The sequence below is a fragment of the Engystomops pustulosus genome, chromosome 4 (assembly GCF_040894005.1).
Source record: "Engystomops pustulosus chromosome 4, aEngPut4.maternal, whole genome shotgun sequence".
In the NCBI taxonomy this organism is placed as follows: Eukaryota; Metazoa; Chordata; class Amphibia; order Anura; family Leptodactylidae; genus Engystomops; species Engystomops pustulosus.
In genome coordinates, this window is record NC_092414.1 from 139,976,587 (window position 1) to 139,994,062 (window position 17,476).

At 38.9% G+C, this 17,476-nt stretch overlaps 2 protein-coding genes across 8 annotated transcripts in view; one reads left to right on the forward strand and one right to left on the reverse strand.

Annotated features, from left to right (window-relative positions):
- Nucleotides 1–3,413, forward strand: part of CIB2 (calcium and integrin binding family member 2) — a 40,044-nt gene extending 36,631 nt beyond the window's left edge. For all 7 annotated transcript variants that reach the window (XM_072147728.1, XM_072147730.1, XM_072147731.1 and 4 more), the window contains 2 exons: nt 931–1,126; nt 2,247–3,413. In XM_072147728.1, the coding sequence (XP_072003829.1) occupies nt 931–1,126; nt 2,247–2,268 (218 nt within the window). In that variant the 3' untranslated portion in view covers nt 2,269–3,413. The remainder of the gene's footprint in view (nt 1–930; nt 1,127–2,246) is intronic.
- A 1,077-nt stretch (nt 3,414–4,490) lies between these two features.
- Nucleotides 4,491–16,216, reverse strand: LOC140128474 (uncharacterized). The gene is made up of 7 exons (XM_072150178.1): nt 16,152–16,216; nt 15,622–15,783; nt 12,989–13,078; nt 10,559–10,724; nt 10,240–10,386; nt 8,232–8,930; nt 4,491–5,157 (listed from the first exon to the last, which is right to left on the reverse strand). Exons 1-7 carry the CDS (start codon nt 16,214–16,216, stop codon nt 5,113–5,115), a joined length of 1,374 nt encoding a protein of 457 aa, XP_072006279.1. The 3' UTR covers nt 4,491–5,112.
- Between the last annotated feature and the right edge of the window lie 1,260 nt (nt 16,217–17,476).

A 17,476-nucleotide genomic window follows, 5' to 3' on the forward strand; every position in this document is an offset into this window, starting at 1 on the left:
TAATTAAACTTAATCAGACAGACCCAATTTTCCCAGGTCTGCCATGGTCTCAGCATGGTGGTAGATTCGATGGGGGATCCTAAGTTTATTGGCCCCTTAGGATCCCCCATTGAACATACCATCATGCTTTTGGGGAAGCACTAATAGTTTATTTGTATAGTGGGAGCCGGAAGGTACCTCCGGTCCCCACTCCACATAGGACCGATTGAGGATATATTCTTTTGTTTACATTCCCGTCTGCATCAGCCATTATTTATCAGACTCTTGAGTCTGTATTGTAACTCAATAATTTTTTAGGTCCTGGGGTTTTCTGAGGGCGCTTGTGGTTTTCATGGTTGCTCCAATTTCCATCAGGGGCCACTTGTTTCCCCCTATTTCTTTCCCTATTACGTGGCATATATATTTTGTATTGTATTGTGTGTATAAAATATACTATGAATTTTATTTATTTTCTGATGGTTTTTTACGTCTCTCTTTGTTACAGTTGTTGATTGGACATTTGTTTGAGAGTTTTAGCGATATACTATAGAATTAATTTGGCTCCCCCTTTTTTGGTTTTGTTCCGATAACACTAGCAGTGTAACACTGCTGCATCGGAGATAGCGCTAGGAGCTGCTTACTTTAAGCAGCTCCTAGTGCTTTTTTTTATGGGTGACAGGTCCTCTATAAATGTTTCCTTGTCAGATGTTGATATTTCAGACTGGAGGGTTCATGTATTTTAGTGAAAAGTTTTTGGATGATATACTTTGGATGCCATGACAAATAGCTGTGATTTGCATGGCCAGGGTAGGGCAAATATTCAACTAATAAAGTGTCCATATAGTATTAATTACAACTAGTTCTGTTTTCTGTTACATGTTTGCATCAATCTTCTCTGCATTGTTGCCTAAAATGCTAAAGTTGGGATTTTCTTCATCCTGTCCTTTTTAGACTTCAACACGGATAACTTTATTTGTAAATCTGACCTTGAGAAAACTCTCAATAAGCTGACACGAGAAGAACTTGAGGAAGAAGAGGTGACATTGGTTTGTGAGAAGGTTATTGAGGAGGCAGATATGGACGGTGATGGAAAACTTGCGTTTGCAGACTTTGAGAATATGATCTCTAAGGCACCAGATTTTCTCAGGTGATTAGAAGAACAAAAATATATTATGTTACTGTTAAAGCAATAAACTTTGTCATATACTTCATTAAAAAAAACACAATGGGGCACATTTACTTACCAGGTCGCTGGAGTTCACTGAAAGTGCATTGTCTGTCTATAATGCTGCGTGCGGCAATTCACTAAGATCGTGCACCAGAAATGATGTATGTGTTGCCTCCCCCCACTCAGGTCAGGACAGAGTTCACCATCTTTTTTGTGGTGCATCTGAAACATAGGGCTTTAAAAGTTTAATACAGCGCTTAGTCCGAATGTGTCGGACTGTCCGACGGCACGCCCCCTAATTTGTGTCTGATGGAAGCCAGTGCAGCTGCGCCAAAAAAGGGTCACGTGCAATAGCAATCGCAACACACCCTCTACTTAAATACCTGTGCAAGCCGTTTTAGCCCCGACAAGTCCAACTAAAGTGCGCAGGATGACCCTTGGTGAATGAGCCCCAATGTCTGTGTATTTTTTTATCATCTGCCCTGTTGATTATTACAATTTTGTTAACAGTTTAGTTATGTTTTAAATCCAATATTTCACTATAAGAAACAATGCCCCTCCAAATAAAATAAGAGGTAATTTAGGTGAAATATGGCAACATATAATGTAAAGGGTGTAATATTATGCAATAGGATTACAAGAGATCACCCTTCGGAAACTGCTCCTCCTTGTGCCCTTTTCAAATATATGAATAACTCCCCTCACATGGGATTGGCTCTAGAGGAGCATGGGGCGTTGCCAAGCCAAGTGATGGGCGTTTTCATATATTTGAAAAGGACACATGGAGGAGTGGTTTCCCAAGGGTGGGGCGGGGACTGCTCGTCTATAGCCACTCCCAGGTGACGACTGCCTAGACACAGAGCGCATGGCATTGAAAGGTACCATATAACATTTTTTTTTTTCTGTAAAACCAATTTTTTATACATAAACCCTTTGGCAGTGTATGTAATATGCTCTGTAGGGACTAGGGGAGTGCTAAAAATGGGTCTCCTGGTGACAGGTTTATCCACTTTAGGCTGTTCTGTACCCTTAAATGTGTTATTTTTGTTGCTCTTATAATTCACAGCTATCGGCTTATTGATTTTTTTTTCTTTTCCAGTACCTTTCATATTAGAATATGAAAATGTTGGTATAAAATCAAACCACCAGTTCACAACAATTGGATCTCAGGCATCCACAGGACCCAGCCTCTCCAAAGTGCAAAAAATATGACGGCTGTCTTTTCACAGAAGCCCACAATAACAAATAGGATGTTTAGTCTGAAAGTGAATGATGCATTTGCCTGTATTTTTGTTGAAACAATGTTATTCTTCAAGCAAAAAAAAGGAGAAAAAATGGATTCTGCGTGGATTGTCTTTCCAGAAAAAGGACTGAAGCTGACTTTGTGGGGCCTTAACAGATGGATGCACATAAAGAACTGCACAATTTTATGCTTAAACCATCCAACTGTTCAACTTTATTTTTATTACAATTTTTACTTTTCTGTTTATTACTTTGGTTAGCCTCAATATATTCACTCTGAATAACATGGAATACAAAGGGCTTATACCTGCTGGAGGAAAGAACTTTGCTTTAGCTTAGAACAAGATGCCACTCTGAACTGTGATTGACTGGCATTCAAGATGTCTCAGGAACAATTGGATAGAGGTACATTTTTAAAGAATGTTAAAGAGAAAGCTTTAGAAGAACTAATACCATTATTCAGATATACTGTGGCTAAACATGCAAATATTACACTTTGTGAATTTGGAACTCATGGACATAAGTGGCCTTTGCAGTCACTTACATGCATTGCTAACCATTGTTTAATACCATAAACACCTTAGTTTTGTTTTCAGCAATTCCAGATACTGTGTCAAACAAAGAACACTAGCGGTCCTCATCACTTTCAGTGAACTTGCTCTTAGATGTAGTAGCATTCTCCATGGAGCGACTGTGGCAAAAGAAAGGATAATTATAAGGGCTAGCTTAAAAGCAAGGACAATTATTACTATCCATGCGGTGTAGAAAAATGGAAGCCACAAAACAATGAGGCCTCTACAGTGACGAGACAATGGACCTCTAATGGGTATTGCTGGATGCAGGAGATTTGTGTATAGAGGTATTGCAGATTCTCCCAGAGTAAACATGGTGCCTTTTATAATTATTGAGCATTTCCGTGCATTTTAAGCAATGGATACATATGTTTCTTTATTAGGAAAAGAATGTTATTCACTTAAATAAATGAAATATGACTTATAAGTAAAGAAAAATCTATTGCACACTACATGGTTGTTGCTTTTTAATTTAGTACTGAAAGCTGTATGTTGTATCCCAAACATATCATCCTATAAACACTCTTCCCTAAGCTTAATTTCCAAATAGGTTTTCAGGGGATTGATCTCGATGACATTACCATAGGTCATGTCATCAGTTTCAGATCATTGGTGGTGTAATATGCAGGCCTCCACTGACCAGCTGATTCTTACAGCCTCTGGTGCTAAAATCAGAGCAGAGAATGGAGCTGGAAGTCAGTTGTAATTCCCAGGACTAGTCACAACGCAAAGAATGGAGCTTGACTTGCGGCTTTGATCTTGGTTTTATTTCCAGACACTGATGGAGGCTGATGGATTGAGCTAATTTAGAGGTGTCCTAAATGAACGACCAATATCTGATATTGTCTATGAGCAACTTTATACTCATCATTCAGCATCTTATCTATTGTGGATGGTAGTACCAGAGATGGGTTACTTGGCTCCCTGAACAGCTCAAACCAGGAACATAAACATGTTGTGATGGGTATTTTGTTAGTGTGAGTAAGTTAGGGTCACGTTTCAGTGCATGTGGCCGATTATGGCCTGGATTTAGACTTTTTAGGGTCAGGATAGGTAAAATTGGCTAGGGAACGGTACAATCCCAATATCTTCTGTCTCTTGTCCTCTCCCACTCCCACAGTCAGAATGCAACATTTCATGCAATTGAATCTATGTGTAATCTAGCAGAGTAGCACTATTAGTTTCTAACTGAGCATTGGACTTTCCAGACTGTAGGAAAGAGAATAGCTCACAACACTAGGGGGATTTTATGAAGCCACTTTGGCTAGACAAGACGCACCAATAAGTGCATGTAACTGCATGTGCCTGTTATGCTTCCTATATTATGGCTTCAGTGGACAGAAGAAGCTCTAATATTGCGGCACAGGACCATAATTAGTGAGTAATATATCAAAATAATTTAAAAAATATATAATAAAAACACCTCCTTATAAGATAAAGGGGTCTTTTATTTATTTTAAAACAATGACTAAATTGTTCAGACGAGTTTAAATCCCTCTGCTGTCACATGGCGAAAGCCTCCTGATCCATCCAGCGGGTGTGGGGTGGGATTACTTTTTTTTTAACTGTTTCAAGATATTTTAACACACATGGCACTTAGATCGGCAAAACATATTAAGACATAAACTAAGAAGAAGAGTAAACTAGAGATGAAGAGAACCATAGAGGGGTTGGGGAAAAGGCGAGAGCAAGAAAGGAAATTTGGGGGTGTGGTGGTTGTAAGTCCTTTATTTCCATTCATAGTATGTTTATGCATTTTATTTGATACTGTTTATATTGTACAATGGGGGAAATGTATCAAGCTGCCTAAGAGTAAGAATATGCTTCCCATGGCAACCAATTACAGCTCAGCTTTCATTTTACCAGTACCAGAGCTGTAATTGGTTGCCTTGGGCAACTAAGCACATTCTTACTCTTAGGCAGCTTGATAAATCTCCCCCAATGTCCTTATTTTGCTTTCCTGACCTACGCCTGTCTTCTTGGTGTTCATAAAACAAAAGTATAAAAAAAAAAAGTAATCTACTCCACACTGATCCTATCATAGAAGGCATTCGTATGGGCGCTCAAGAAACTTAAAATGACAAATATAGAATGCAGACATGTCAGCATTTCTTTTCTCTAAAAGTATTATTTCAACTTCAGAACAAAGTTTTATTTTTTCTTGTCTCCAAAAAAGAATTTTTTTTGTTTTTCAACCTGTGCAAAAATAAAGAAAAATATTATGAGTATGGCTATTTTTGTTATACATTATTATTTTTGACATTTTGAAACTTCTCTACTAAATATCATTATTTTATAGTAATTACATCATCATCTGTTCATCCCTGAATTTTAAAGGTATAAAAATTTTCCAGGCATAAAAACCTGTTTGGTCAGTTGCTCTTCTCATGGACAGTCAATGCGGAATAAATGTTCATCTTTGAGTGATACAATGGGAAATGGAATCATATCCCCCAAAAATGAAGTATACTCTTAGGTTTTATTATATGCAATACAAGGCGTTAAATGTATGTGGAAAATATGCAATATTGATAAACATGCTGGGGATCAGGGTCGGATTGATCCCCCCCTTCCCCCTTGGGACCGGACACCTGTTGCTATGGCTAACAGGTCCCTATAGGAGTTCCCTACCAGTAATAGTAATCAATGGGGCTGCAATTGGCCACTTGGGTACCATTACTGCAGATGCCATAGACAAAGAGTGTGGTGCAGCTGGGAGCCTTCACTCAGCTCATGGCGCACACTGACTCTCGTTGACATCACTTTCTGCACATCTTGTCCTCTTCTGGCCCGACTCTTACTGCAGCAGCAAGAGGACAAGAAGAAGATTCAGGAGCCAGCAGAGATAAGTAAATATTTTTTTTATTAATAGCCCCAGTTCAGTAATAGAGAAAGGTGGGGGCCAATGCATGTAAAAAAAAAAAAGTTGGGGCACATATGTAAATAATTTATTTACTGAGCATAAATACATAAGTACATAAATACTTTTTGGGGCCTGTAAATGTTAATAAATACCTTTGGGGGCTCCATATGTTTATTAGTAGTTTTGGGCAGAACTTGTATTAACATATAGAGCCCTCATAAAAGTGTCTATTAACATAGTGCCTTAATAGTCCTCAATTACATTAAATGCCCCCCAAAAGTATTGATTTGTATATAGAGCCTCCCAACAGTGTTTCCTTACATATAGTGCCTTAAAATATGTGCCCCTGTATGTGAAAAAATAATTTGGAGGGGGCACTTTATGTGTCATTTGGAGGGATGTGGATAATTAACCAAATACAATTAAGGCACTACAGTATATGTAAATTTATAAAGCAGATGTTTTTATACAAATTCATACTTTAAGGGCCATTATGTGTTAATTAATTAATTTGGGGGAAATTATATATAATTAATTAGGGTACTCTATAAAAATTGGAACATTTTATGTAAAATAATTGATTAGAGTGGCACTATGTATTAAATAGAGGGAAGACATTTAAAAAAATAAGGCAAATATTATATATAACATAATTCATTAGTAGAGTCATTAGTAAAATACTTCATTAGAGCTGGCTTTATATAAAACACTTAATAAGTAAGGGTACAGTATAAAATAATTAGAGGAGATGCTATACAGGTAAAGTAATTCATTGGAGGGGCTGATATGTGAATTAATATATACACCAGTATAGTATTATTTGTTCAGAGACTATATTATAAATTGAAATATATTGAGGGGTCGCAGCATAATTTTTGATATATAGTTTGTTGTTTTGTTGTTGGGGGACATATTTAATATATATGTGGGGTGCACAGTGTGGTCAGTTGTGTCGTGGTGGGGTATATAATATTTATGATCACAGTTTAGGACACTGTAATTCAGGTGACACTATTTAAAAAGTGACTGTGCTGTATTTAGGGGTACAGTGTGGAGATGAGCTGCATGGAACTGAAGACAACAATAGGTCTTGACAAGGAGAAGACATCATATGCGTCTGGATGACAAGTCACTTATGAGGTACTAGATCCCACTTTTTCCTTTGTCTGATCAGTACTGCAGTCACTGACAGCTTTCAGCATATTTTGTGTTTTTTCCACAGTCAGTGAGAAGAGTCTACCTTCTGTATATGGTGTGGTAATCCTAGGTAGGGGTGGTTGTTGTCATCAGTCATTGTAAATTTTGTCATCAGTTATCAATTGGTAACATTGATGTTGACAGTCGAACCCCCAGGTGAAAACCTAGGAAACCTTATAAACGTCTGAACATTAATGCCCTCAAATAACATCTCTAAAGCCTCAGTATACAAACCACGAGCTTAGTGCGCTGGTAGAGAGGGAAGAAGAAAGGGATTTCTCTATTTTTTACTTCAATGCCTCCCCCACCAGTGCCTAGAAGTTCACTGATCCTAGACTCCCAGATGTTTTTTTTTGGTACACATATTTTTGAATGTGTAATGCAGTTAGGTGGGCTCCCAAAACCAATTTCACTAATGGTTTTGGGTACTCCATTCTGATATCCAATCTGGGTATCACAGTAAAGTCGGCAATGCTGGTAAATTACTGTGTACATTCTGATTGGATTTTCCCTGAAGTTTGTAGATGTTTAAATTTAATCCACTTTGCTGCTGCTGTAGACACTGAGGAGTTAAGAGTGGACATCACCTGAATAGAAGTCAGAAACATTGCAGTGTATGATATACAAGTGTAAAGTTTGAGATGATTGATTGAATTCAAGTCAGGGCTTTGGCTGGGCCGCTCAACGGTATTTACATAGTTTCTAAGCCTCTCCTGGTTTGTCTTTGCTTTGGGTCATTGTCTTATTGGAAGAGCAGACATGCAGCCGAGTTAGAGGAGTAGTCTGGATATTTTTTAATTATGCATATCTCCATGTAGCTTCCCCTCAACTGGCGACACAGCATGAAGATGTCACCACTGTAGGGGTTGGTCATCTTATCAAGGCCTTTCTTGAAAAGCCATGGCTGTTCCAAACTTCTTGCATTTTATTCCCAAGAGGCATTTTGTTCTTGGAAAACTTTAAGTGCAAAAGTGTCATAGAAGGTAGTTTGTTTTAGAAATGGTCTAAATTCCCATGTCCACATTTTAGTCTTATATTTTGCTTTCACAAATTTTATTATGATGCATGGAGTTTAGATTGAGGACAACCCTTTTACCCCAACCCCAACATAACAAGATGTAAAAAAGGTTTGAAGACTTTCAGAATTCTGAACACACACACATTGGAAGAACACACAATTTTTAAGTACAACAATGAAGAATAAACATACCTTAGCAACATTCTTTTTTTTCAACCCTAAGTTTGTGAAATCTCTTGAGATAGCTTCATAAGTATTGTCTTGTGCAGAGGTTGCATGGGCCACTTTCCTGTTAATTTCTCTAGAAGTCACCTCTTTGGATGTCCTTGTGGAAATGTGATCATACGTATTTTTAGTGCACATAGAATAGTTAGATATCTTGTCCACTGTATGGTATTCATTTGCGCAGTGGGGTTCTCTAAAGGGTATTTGTGCATAGGTGTCTTCAACCTCAGCGTGGGATAAAGCAGTAGGAAACATCAAAGAATTGCCAGAACATTCAGCCCCAGCATGTAAGAATGTGTTAACTGTTTGAATTGATGTTGCAAACCTCATCTCCAGGACCTCACATTCTGATAGTTCATTTGAACTTGAAATCACCCTGGGTTTTCTATTGGGTCCTTGTAATGAGGACTGTAAGTGCCCCAAGGCTGAGGGCAAACTTTGATCTAATTTAACTTCAGAATACAGAACATTTTGAGGATTGGTGTTCATGTTATTCTCCTTATTGATTTGTGTTTCTTTAACAAGAGAATAATGAACATCTTTACTATGAGAATATGAATTTCCAGTTGCCTCTTTAATAGGCTTTGCATAGATTTGCTCCTCTTCATCATTATCTTTGTCTTCACTTGGATAACTATTTCTTTCGGGCAATGGTGGTGCAATGTCCTAGAAAAATTATAATATATATTTGTTCTTAGTGCTTTATTTCTGCTTATGATAGAATCTTCAATATTATGTTTTAATGTTTACTGTATATGTTAATTATAGAAATGCATTAGGCAGATTTACACTTTCTATAACTAATATGCCCATAAACGGCTATAGGCGCCCGATGGCACGCGTGTGGCACTGTACTGTACTGTGCACAGGAAAAAGATAAAATATGCTCTATCTTTCCCCATACTTACAAACGGAGGTTGTCCAGTTTTATACATTTTTCTACTACTGGCCCTAGGTAGTGTGGTATAGAGAGAGTTGGTATACAGAGTCTAAGTCGTTACACTGCATCGACAGAACACATCCGCTACAGCCTATTAGGGTGCGTCCACACGTTCCGCTAGCGCCACGTTCGTAACGCGACGCTAGTGCACAGGGGGCGGGGCTCGGGCCTATCGCATATGCGTTTCCGGATATATGCAATCGGCCCTAGCCCAGCCCCCTGTGCGCTCGTGTCACGTTATGAATGCGACGCTAGCAGGACGTGTGAATGCGTCCTTACAGGCCACAGCAAGCGGTTGCGCTGTCAAATTGATTTCACCTTCGGTTCCTCGCTCACTCTGTACCAGGACAATAGTTTAACTAAGGACTGTTTCACATGAACGTGTGCAACCCGTGTAAATGTGCCATATGGTGGCATGATCCCACAGAAGAGGATGGGAGTTCCTGAATTGTATAGAAACATTATGCAAGGACGTTCCTTCTGCCACTGTTTGTGCAGCTAGCTCACGGCCAAAGAACAAGTTTGTGTCCATGAAGCCTTACAGTAATTTAAACTGCCTAAATAGTTAATAAAGTGAAGCGATTATTCATTTTTAACTGTCACTGAATGAATAATCATTACGATTAAAATAGTTAGTTTGATCAACAAAAGGGGTTAATTTATTATACATTTTTCATAACATGATATGTTGATGCAACAAACTAATTGCACTTATTTTTTTACCACAAATCTGTGGAGAGTTTTTGAGTCCAAAAATGTTGCATGATCCAAGTGCAAAGCTAAAGCATGGAAAGAGCACTGATCCAAAAAACCTGATATGAGAATTATAGCCCCGTTGATTGGATTAGTTCTTTGACATCAGACAAGGTGGCAATGAAAGTGGGAAGAGACGCTGACAACAGGTTAACAAGAGCAGAGTTTGCCGGAGACAGATGGGTGTGGTGCAAATCAATCAATGCTACTAGGAAAACATAAACACCAGTGTTCATAAATGTTAATTGAAGTGATAACCACTTTAGTATATATGAAATGTACCTTTACGGTGGGCACAATTGGTTTCTTTTGTGCATTTGGTTTAACACCATCTTTGCTTTTAAGAAGTCCTCCTTTATGATGAGAAACCAACTTTTCAGTCTTTGAATTGGGTCTCTGAATGCTGTCGTACTTGTTATTTTCAGTGAACTAAAAATAGATAATTTATTACACTCATAATAATTTTAAAAAAGTATATATATATATATAGAGATATATATATATATATACACAAACACACTTTTGCAAGATATGATTTGCTATTACAATGTGCCAAGAATAGGCAACAATACTGTTAGTTCTCCTTAAAGTCATAGCATACCTTTATATAATATTGTGACAGCTTCTCTCCAAATGGCTCAATGGGTGTATTTTGGTAGTAGAATATCAGAGCAGGCAAGCTTTCATGTGAATAAGAATCCCCTGATACTACCAATTCTCCATTTGACAACTGGTTAATAACAAAATGTCGGCATCTGTCTTTACCCCTATAAAGAGAAAATAAGAATGATGTATTCTCTTCTTAAAATATGAATATGAACTGCATCTGATGTAGAACAGGTACACCATTTTTTTCTAACATATGTGTTTTAATTTTTTTTTATATTTGCAATGAAAATCTGAGTTGTTTTACCATCCAACTCCTGTCCAAATCTGTTTTAATGTAATATACTGCTTACTTATATTTTATGCATTATGACAAAAACATACCTTGAGAATGCTGTAGCTACACTGATGCAGAATCATATCTTGTTTAATCTCTGATGTGAGTGACTTTTCTGAAAAAACAATAATAAAATTATGATAATGAAGCTCTGTCGCTTCTGTGCTTGGCTCAGCGCTTCTCCACTTACATTAGTTATGCAATGCTTCTGAGAATTATGTAATCACTGTGTTGTGCCTGACAGGCAGAAGTAATCAATCACTGCACTATCCCCAGCTGCTGTGTATAAGTGATCCAGCTCAGGTTGACAATTCAGCTTTCCCAAGATCCTGAGTGTTATAATTGTTTTTTCAGCAAAACCACTCATCTCAGGGTTTAAACAAGATATGCTTCTGCATCATTGTAGCTACAGCATTCTCAAGGTATGTTTGGTTCATAATGCATGAAATCAAATGTTAGATTTCCTTTAAAGGGACACTGTCACCACCTTAAACACCATTAAACTTACAGCATGTCAGGTAGGGTATGAAATGTCCATTCAATAATACACTTTTATGTTAAAATGTCGCCTGTAGTTCCTTACTTTGAAATTGTTTGTGTCCCTAGTGTTTCTAGGGAATAGTGGTTATTATTGCATTAGGATGGTTTGGCCTGTCAGCCTGAGTGTCTCCTATGTCATTGTCCAAACCATTAGCAACTGAGAAGAGAATTATATTAGAGTAACCCTGAGAGAGCAGTAAGAAAAACAAAAAGGAAAATTGCAGTTAAATTTCATTAAAACATTTTCCAATGTGTTAAACAAGGAGCATTTACTGAAATGCTTTCCAAGGATATAACAAAGAAATTGGTGCTATCTATATATAGAGACTGAGACAAAGAGTTAACCCCATAGATAAAAATCTTATGACCCTATTACAATTGATCTTACTGAAAATTATAGTTGCTAAGATAGGTGCTTAGATATGTGTTTTAGGTAAGTTCTGCTCCCACCCTCTAAATAGGGTCCAATTAAAGAAAAATAGTGGTGTGGCAGTTGAATCATAACTCCCATAGACATCTGTGAACTAGTGATGTACACTGCTTCTTTAGCTGCAGCCACACTCTTCACAATGTCTGTGATAGATGAGTGTTCAAATTGGTCTTGGTGCAATAGAATCATCACAACACACTTAAAGGGGTAATCCCATTTCAGCAATTCAATGTTATTGTTTGTATTATAAAAAGTTCTACAATTTTCCAATATACTTTCTGTATCAATTCCTCACAGTTTTCTAGATCTCTGCTTGCTGCTATTCTATAGAAAGCTTCATTGTTTACTTCTAGTGGACGGAAACCATGGCTACACAGGTGCGCGGCTCGTTATATCACAGACAGTAATCAGAGTTGTGTGATATAACGAGCAGTGCACCTGTGTGACCATAGACAGATTTCTGTCCACTTAAAGTAAACATAGAAGCTTTCTATAGAAGGACAGCAAGCAGAGATCTAGAAAACTGTGAGGAATTGATACAGAAAGTATATTGGAAAATTGTTTAACTTTGTATAATACAAACAATAACATTATATTGCTTAAATGAGAATACCCCTTAAAGCAGTGATGGCAAACCTTTTAGAGGCGAGTGCCCAAACTACAACAAAGACCCGCTTATTTATCGCAAAGTGCCAACACAGAAATTTAATTTGTGATTTATACTCCCTTCTCTGTCACAGTTTTCATTGATAAAAGCACCCTGAAGGCACCAATAAAGCAGAAAATAGTCCCAGGTAGAGCTGTCACTTTAAAATACCTCAGTGCATAGTAAGTCCTGTGCGGTCTGGGACTGCAGGAAGATACCTGGAGTCCTCTCTGGTGGTGGTCTCAGTGCCCCCAGAAAGGGCTCTGAGTGCCACCTCTGGCACCAGTGCCATAGGTTAGCCATCACTGCCTTAAAGTATCTCATTAGATTTTACTAAATGAACAAGATTTTAATAAAACCAACGGAGACAGCTATGTTTATTGTGATCATCATTTTACAACAAGGCAGAGTCAATCTGAGCACCCAACGCTTTTGCGTCTCCAAAACAGTATAAATAAAAATTTACACTTACTTGTAAGACAGAATGTAGCCAAAAGTTCTTGCGCTCAGTCGGATAATGAAGTGTCCTATTTCCTTGTTTTTCAAAAGTTCTTCACAGTCTCTGTAATGGAATGTAGATAATGGTCCAGATTTATCAAAAGCAATGCAAACTGTACTATGTACTCAGTGCGGCAGATTATTGAATACTGTTGCACGGTCTTCGTGAATCTGATGTCACCTGCACTGTTCGGGAAATGTGCACCTTTAACAAACAACGTGCAACACAATTCTGTTGAATCGTGTCAGGCTCCAGGGGTAGTGGACCCACTGCACCACCGCAGACGATGGCGTAAGCCGATATCTGGGCCCGGAGTCTACAAGTGGCACCCAGTTTTCACCAGAACTCGCCGCAAAGCGGGGTGGACTTGCTGCAGCGTGGTACCACCAGGTCGTTCCGCAGGCGCGACTTTGTCCGTGGTGGCAGCCAAGGTGAGGTACAGAAACGGAAGGCAGGTTCGTGGTCGGGGACAGGCAGGAGGTCAAAGGCAAAGGTTCAGGGTCATAGCAGAAGGTCCAGGCTTGGAGCGGAGGAGCTTAAACGGGTACAGGTCAGGGGGTCACAATGGGAAATTACACTTATCGCAAAGGTCATGGGAAACAAGCTTTTTCTAAGTTTGTGAGGTGTAAAGATCCAGCAGGGTGTGCGTGGAGAGGCAAGTTAAATAGAATTCTGGGTTAGGCCAGCTCCAATTAACGGTACGTTTAAATCTTGGGGACACGGGGATGGGCACGCATGGCTGAGGATGGGTAAGTAGTTGTGGAGCGGAGCAGGGGCACACAGAGGGGCACGGGTGACATGGGTTGCAGGAATAAAGTCGCTAGAATAAATGTGGTGCACGATCCGAATTGCCACATTCTTTTTAGTGTAAAGTTAGACAGAAAACTGATGCAAACACTTTCATGGGGTCTGTGGGCCAATTTGCTAAATGATTACATAAAAGGAAATATGCATTCATGTAATGACATAAAATGTCACTCACCATTTAATACTAATTTATGATGACATAAAATAAAGATCCTGCAATAATTCATTTATTTATTGTCCTTTCCACAAGTTACCTACCAAAGAATGTCACCTTCTGTGACAACTGTCATCTTCATTCTCTTAGACTGTAAGCTCTTGGGAGCAGGGCCCTCATTCCTATTGTTTCACCTGACAATGTAATTGCTCTGTCTTATTTTATTTGTATATGTACCCCATAACCAGTAAACTGCTGCAGAATATGATAGTGCAACATATAGATTTATTATGATGATTATTATTATCATTGTTAACATCACATATTCTAGAGAAGCTTATACTGCTTAATAACTTTTTTTCTTGTTTCTTGATTTCTATAAAAACACAAAATGAAACCTTACATATTTGTATTCTGAGTCTGCATCTGCACGCGTGGAATGCAATTTCCGCAATATTTGTATTGACAATTATTACAGCAGTACTGTGTAACTTTGTACATATACAGTAGTAATAGTGGCATAGTAATACAGCATCTTACAGCATACAGACATTACATTTGTAAAGGGGTTGTCCTCATAATATACACTTTTGTACACTTATATGATTAAAGATAAAAAGCTACCACTATGCCAGCTTTTCTTTAGCCCACTTCCTTTCTATTGGACTTATATCAGTGAATAGAACATTGGTAAAGTATGCACACCACTGCTCCATTCACATAAGGCATTTGCAGGAGCCTATTCTTATGAATAGACACTAGCAGTAGGGCTCTAACCAATGCCATTGTATTCCCTTTTCCTGTGTATAATGGGAAAACATATATGATGCAATAATAACATACCATATATACTCGAGTATAAGCCAACCCGAGTATAAGCCGAGACCCCTGATTTTACCACCAAAAACTGGGAAAACCTATTGACTCGAGTATAAGCCAAGGATGTAGTATACAGCCTGCCCCTCATGTATACAGCCAGCCAGCCTGCCCCTCATGTATACAGCCAGCCAGCCTAACCCTCATGTATACAGCCAGCCAGCCTGCCCCTCATGTATACAGCCAGCCAGCCTATCCCTGTATGTTGAGCACATAAAAAAAATAAACTTAATTCTCACCTTCCGGCGATACTCACCCCCGATCCTCGGCGGTGCTCTCGATCCCCGGCAGCGGCTTCTGTCTTCTTTCTTCTCTTGCTGGCGGAGTCGCATCCATGCGATCTCCCCGCCGGCGTTCACTATGATGCGCGGTGTCGCCGCTAATGACGTCACACTGCCTCATCATAGTGAAAAGAAGAAAGAAGACAGCAGCTGCCGGGGATCAAGAGCCACTACCGAGGATCGGAAGCCGGCGCCGAGGATCGGGGGTGAGTATCGCCGGAAGGTGAGAGCTAAGTTTATTTATTTAATGTGCTGAACTTCGGGATCGGGAACCACCGCTGGAGGGTGAGTATTAAATGTTTTTTTTTAATTGACTCGTGTATAAGCCGAGGGGAGGTTTTTCAGCACATTTTTTGTGCTGAAAAACTCGGCTTATACACGAGTATATACGGTACACGTTTTCTTTCTTTTTTGCCAAATTATTCCTCTTCTTGGGGTTAGGGCCATTTTCATAAGATCTAATATTCCTTTCTCATTTGTGTACTCACCTCCTTGACATAATTCCATGAAACCAGTCAGGAAGACCATCATCTGAACCTTGCATCACTGGCAGCTCCATTTGACTTTCACTTAATCTTCTGTTTTTGCCATTTTCTGATATTCCTTGATGAGTTCCTGGTTCTATATTACCCCTAAACTGATCACATCTCCTGTTTATATAAAGAAGGAGGACATACCATTTGCCTATTTTACTTCTCTATCCTGTGAGAGAAAGCCATCAATACAACTATTGTTTGAGAAACAAGACGTGAATGTATTAATAGAAGAATCATCTGTACTCAGTCTATTGAGACCTCTTTGACAACATTATTTATTTAAAAAATGTACTGTAGTTCATTGTACGAAATTTACAAGCGCAAATTGCTTTTCATGTATGCAAATATTTACAAAAAAATGTAATATAGCCTTAGCTAGAAAAATATGATCTACTTTATAGATATTTTAGGAGAGCTGCAATAATGTAAAAGCAAATTGGGGCAAATTATTGTGGATCTGGGAATTTCATTGTCGGCTGAACCTTTTCCATTGTGAAGGAGAGATTTCTGAAGTAAGCAAAGAATAATTGCTGTCCGCATTGTTCATTGTGATAGGCTTGGTGGAAAAAAAGGTGCCTGATCCAGTGCTGTTTATCAATAAGTAATGGGTGAGGGGATGATCTTTTAGGCTATTTTTGGAACATAACCATATTAATGAAAACTGCCATATTGGATCAGGCAGAAGTTTTACCAATGGGAATGTAGTAATGCAGAATATCAAGACCAAAAATGTCTCTGAAATCTATTGCCACAATCATTTCTCTTGTGGTTCAACATATAATTTTTTTTTAATCAAATAATTTTTATTAAAACAGTAACAATACAGACAAAGAATAAAACAACCTCTCAAAACCCCAAACAAGCAAGCAAAAGGCAGGCGGTAACCATCCCCCAGACAACATATAGGATAATAATGCACCTTACAGACTCTTTTTACAGAAGTTCAGTACACATGAGAACAAACGTGCAAAATGAGAGGAGGGACGATAGTAGTATCAGCGATAAATCATAGAAATTCTATATCTAGGATTCATATGTAGATCCCAACATAGAGATTTTCATGCAGATTTGGATCAGCGGCATCAGCTTTGTGTTCAGCGCCATAGACTACACATCACATAGGGGGTCATTTAGTAAGGGCCCGATGCGATTTTTTTCCAACGGGTTAACCGAATATTTCCGTTTTGCACCGATTTTCCCTGTATTGCCCCGGGATTTCGCACGCGATCGGATTGTGGCGCATCGGCGCTGGCATGCACGCAACAGAAATCGGGGAGCATGCCCGTACGAAAACCCAATGGATTTCGAAAAACCGCCGTATTTAAAAAATAATAATTTTTCCTGGACTCGCGCTTACCTGCACTCGGCCCGGCTTGGTGAAGATCAGTGCATACCGCTGAACTTCAGTGCAGCAGTGACACCTGGTGGACGTCGGAGGAACTACCTTAGTGAATCGCCGGAAGACCCGAATCCACCGCAGAGAACGCGACGCGGGATCGCGAATGGACCGGGTAAGTAAATCTGCCCCATAGCTGTGTATCACACATAGCTTTCCTGGATGTTGTTGACACTTTTTTATATTGAGCACTTGAATCACAAGAGGGATAAATCTGATTGAGCTAGTCTATGTGGTGCGTTTAACCCCTTCAGGACGAAGGGTTTTTCCGCTCATTTCTCGCTCTCCAACTTCAAAAATCCATAACTTTTTCATTTTTACGTGTACAGACCTGTGTGAGGGCTTATTTTGTGCGTAACAAATTTTACTTTCCCGTAATGTTATTTATTTTAACATGCCGTGTACTGCGAA

What these genes read in the sequence shown, in the direction of transcription:
- LOC140128474 (XM_072150178.1), bottom strand. Translation starts at nt 16,216, where the DNA reads ATGAACAATGCGGACAGCAATTATTCTTTGCTTACTTCAGAAATCTCT. An exon ending in CATGGAATTATGTCAAGGAG is followed by an intron (nt 13,079 to 15,621) that starts GTGAGTACACAA and finishes ATTCCATTACAG; the next exon opens with AGACTGTGAAGAACTTTTGA. An exon ending in GGCTACATTCTGTCTTACAA is followed by an intron (nt 10,725 to 12,988) that starts GTAAGTGTAAAT and finishes TTCTCTTTATAG; the next exon opens with GGGTAAAGACAGATGCCGAC.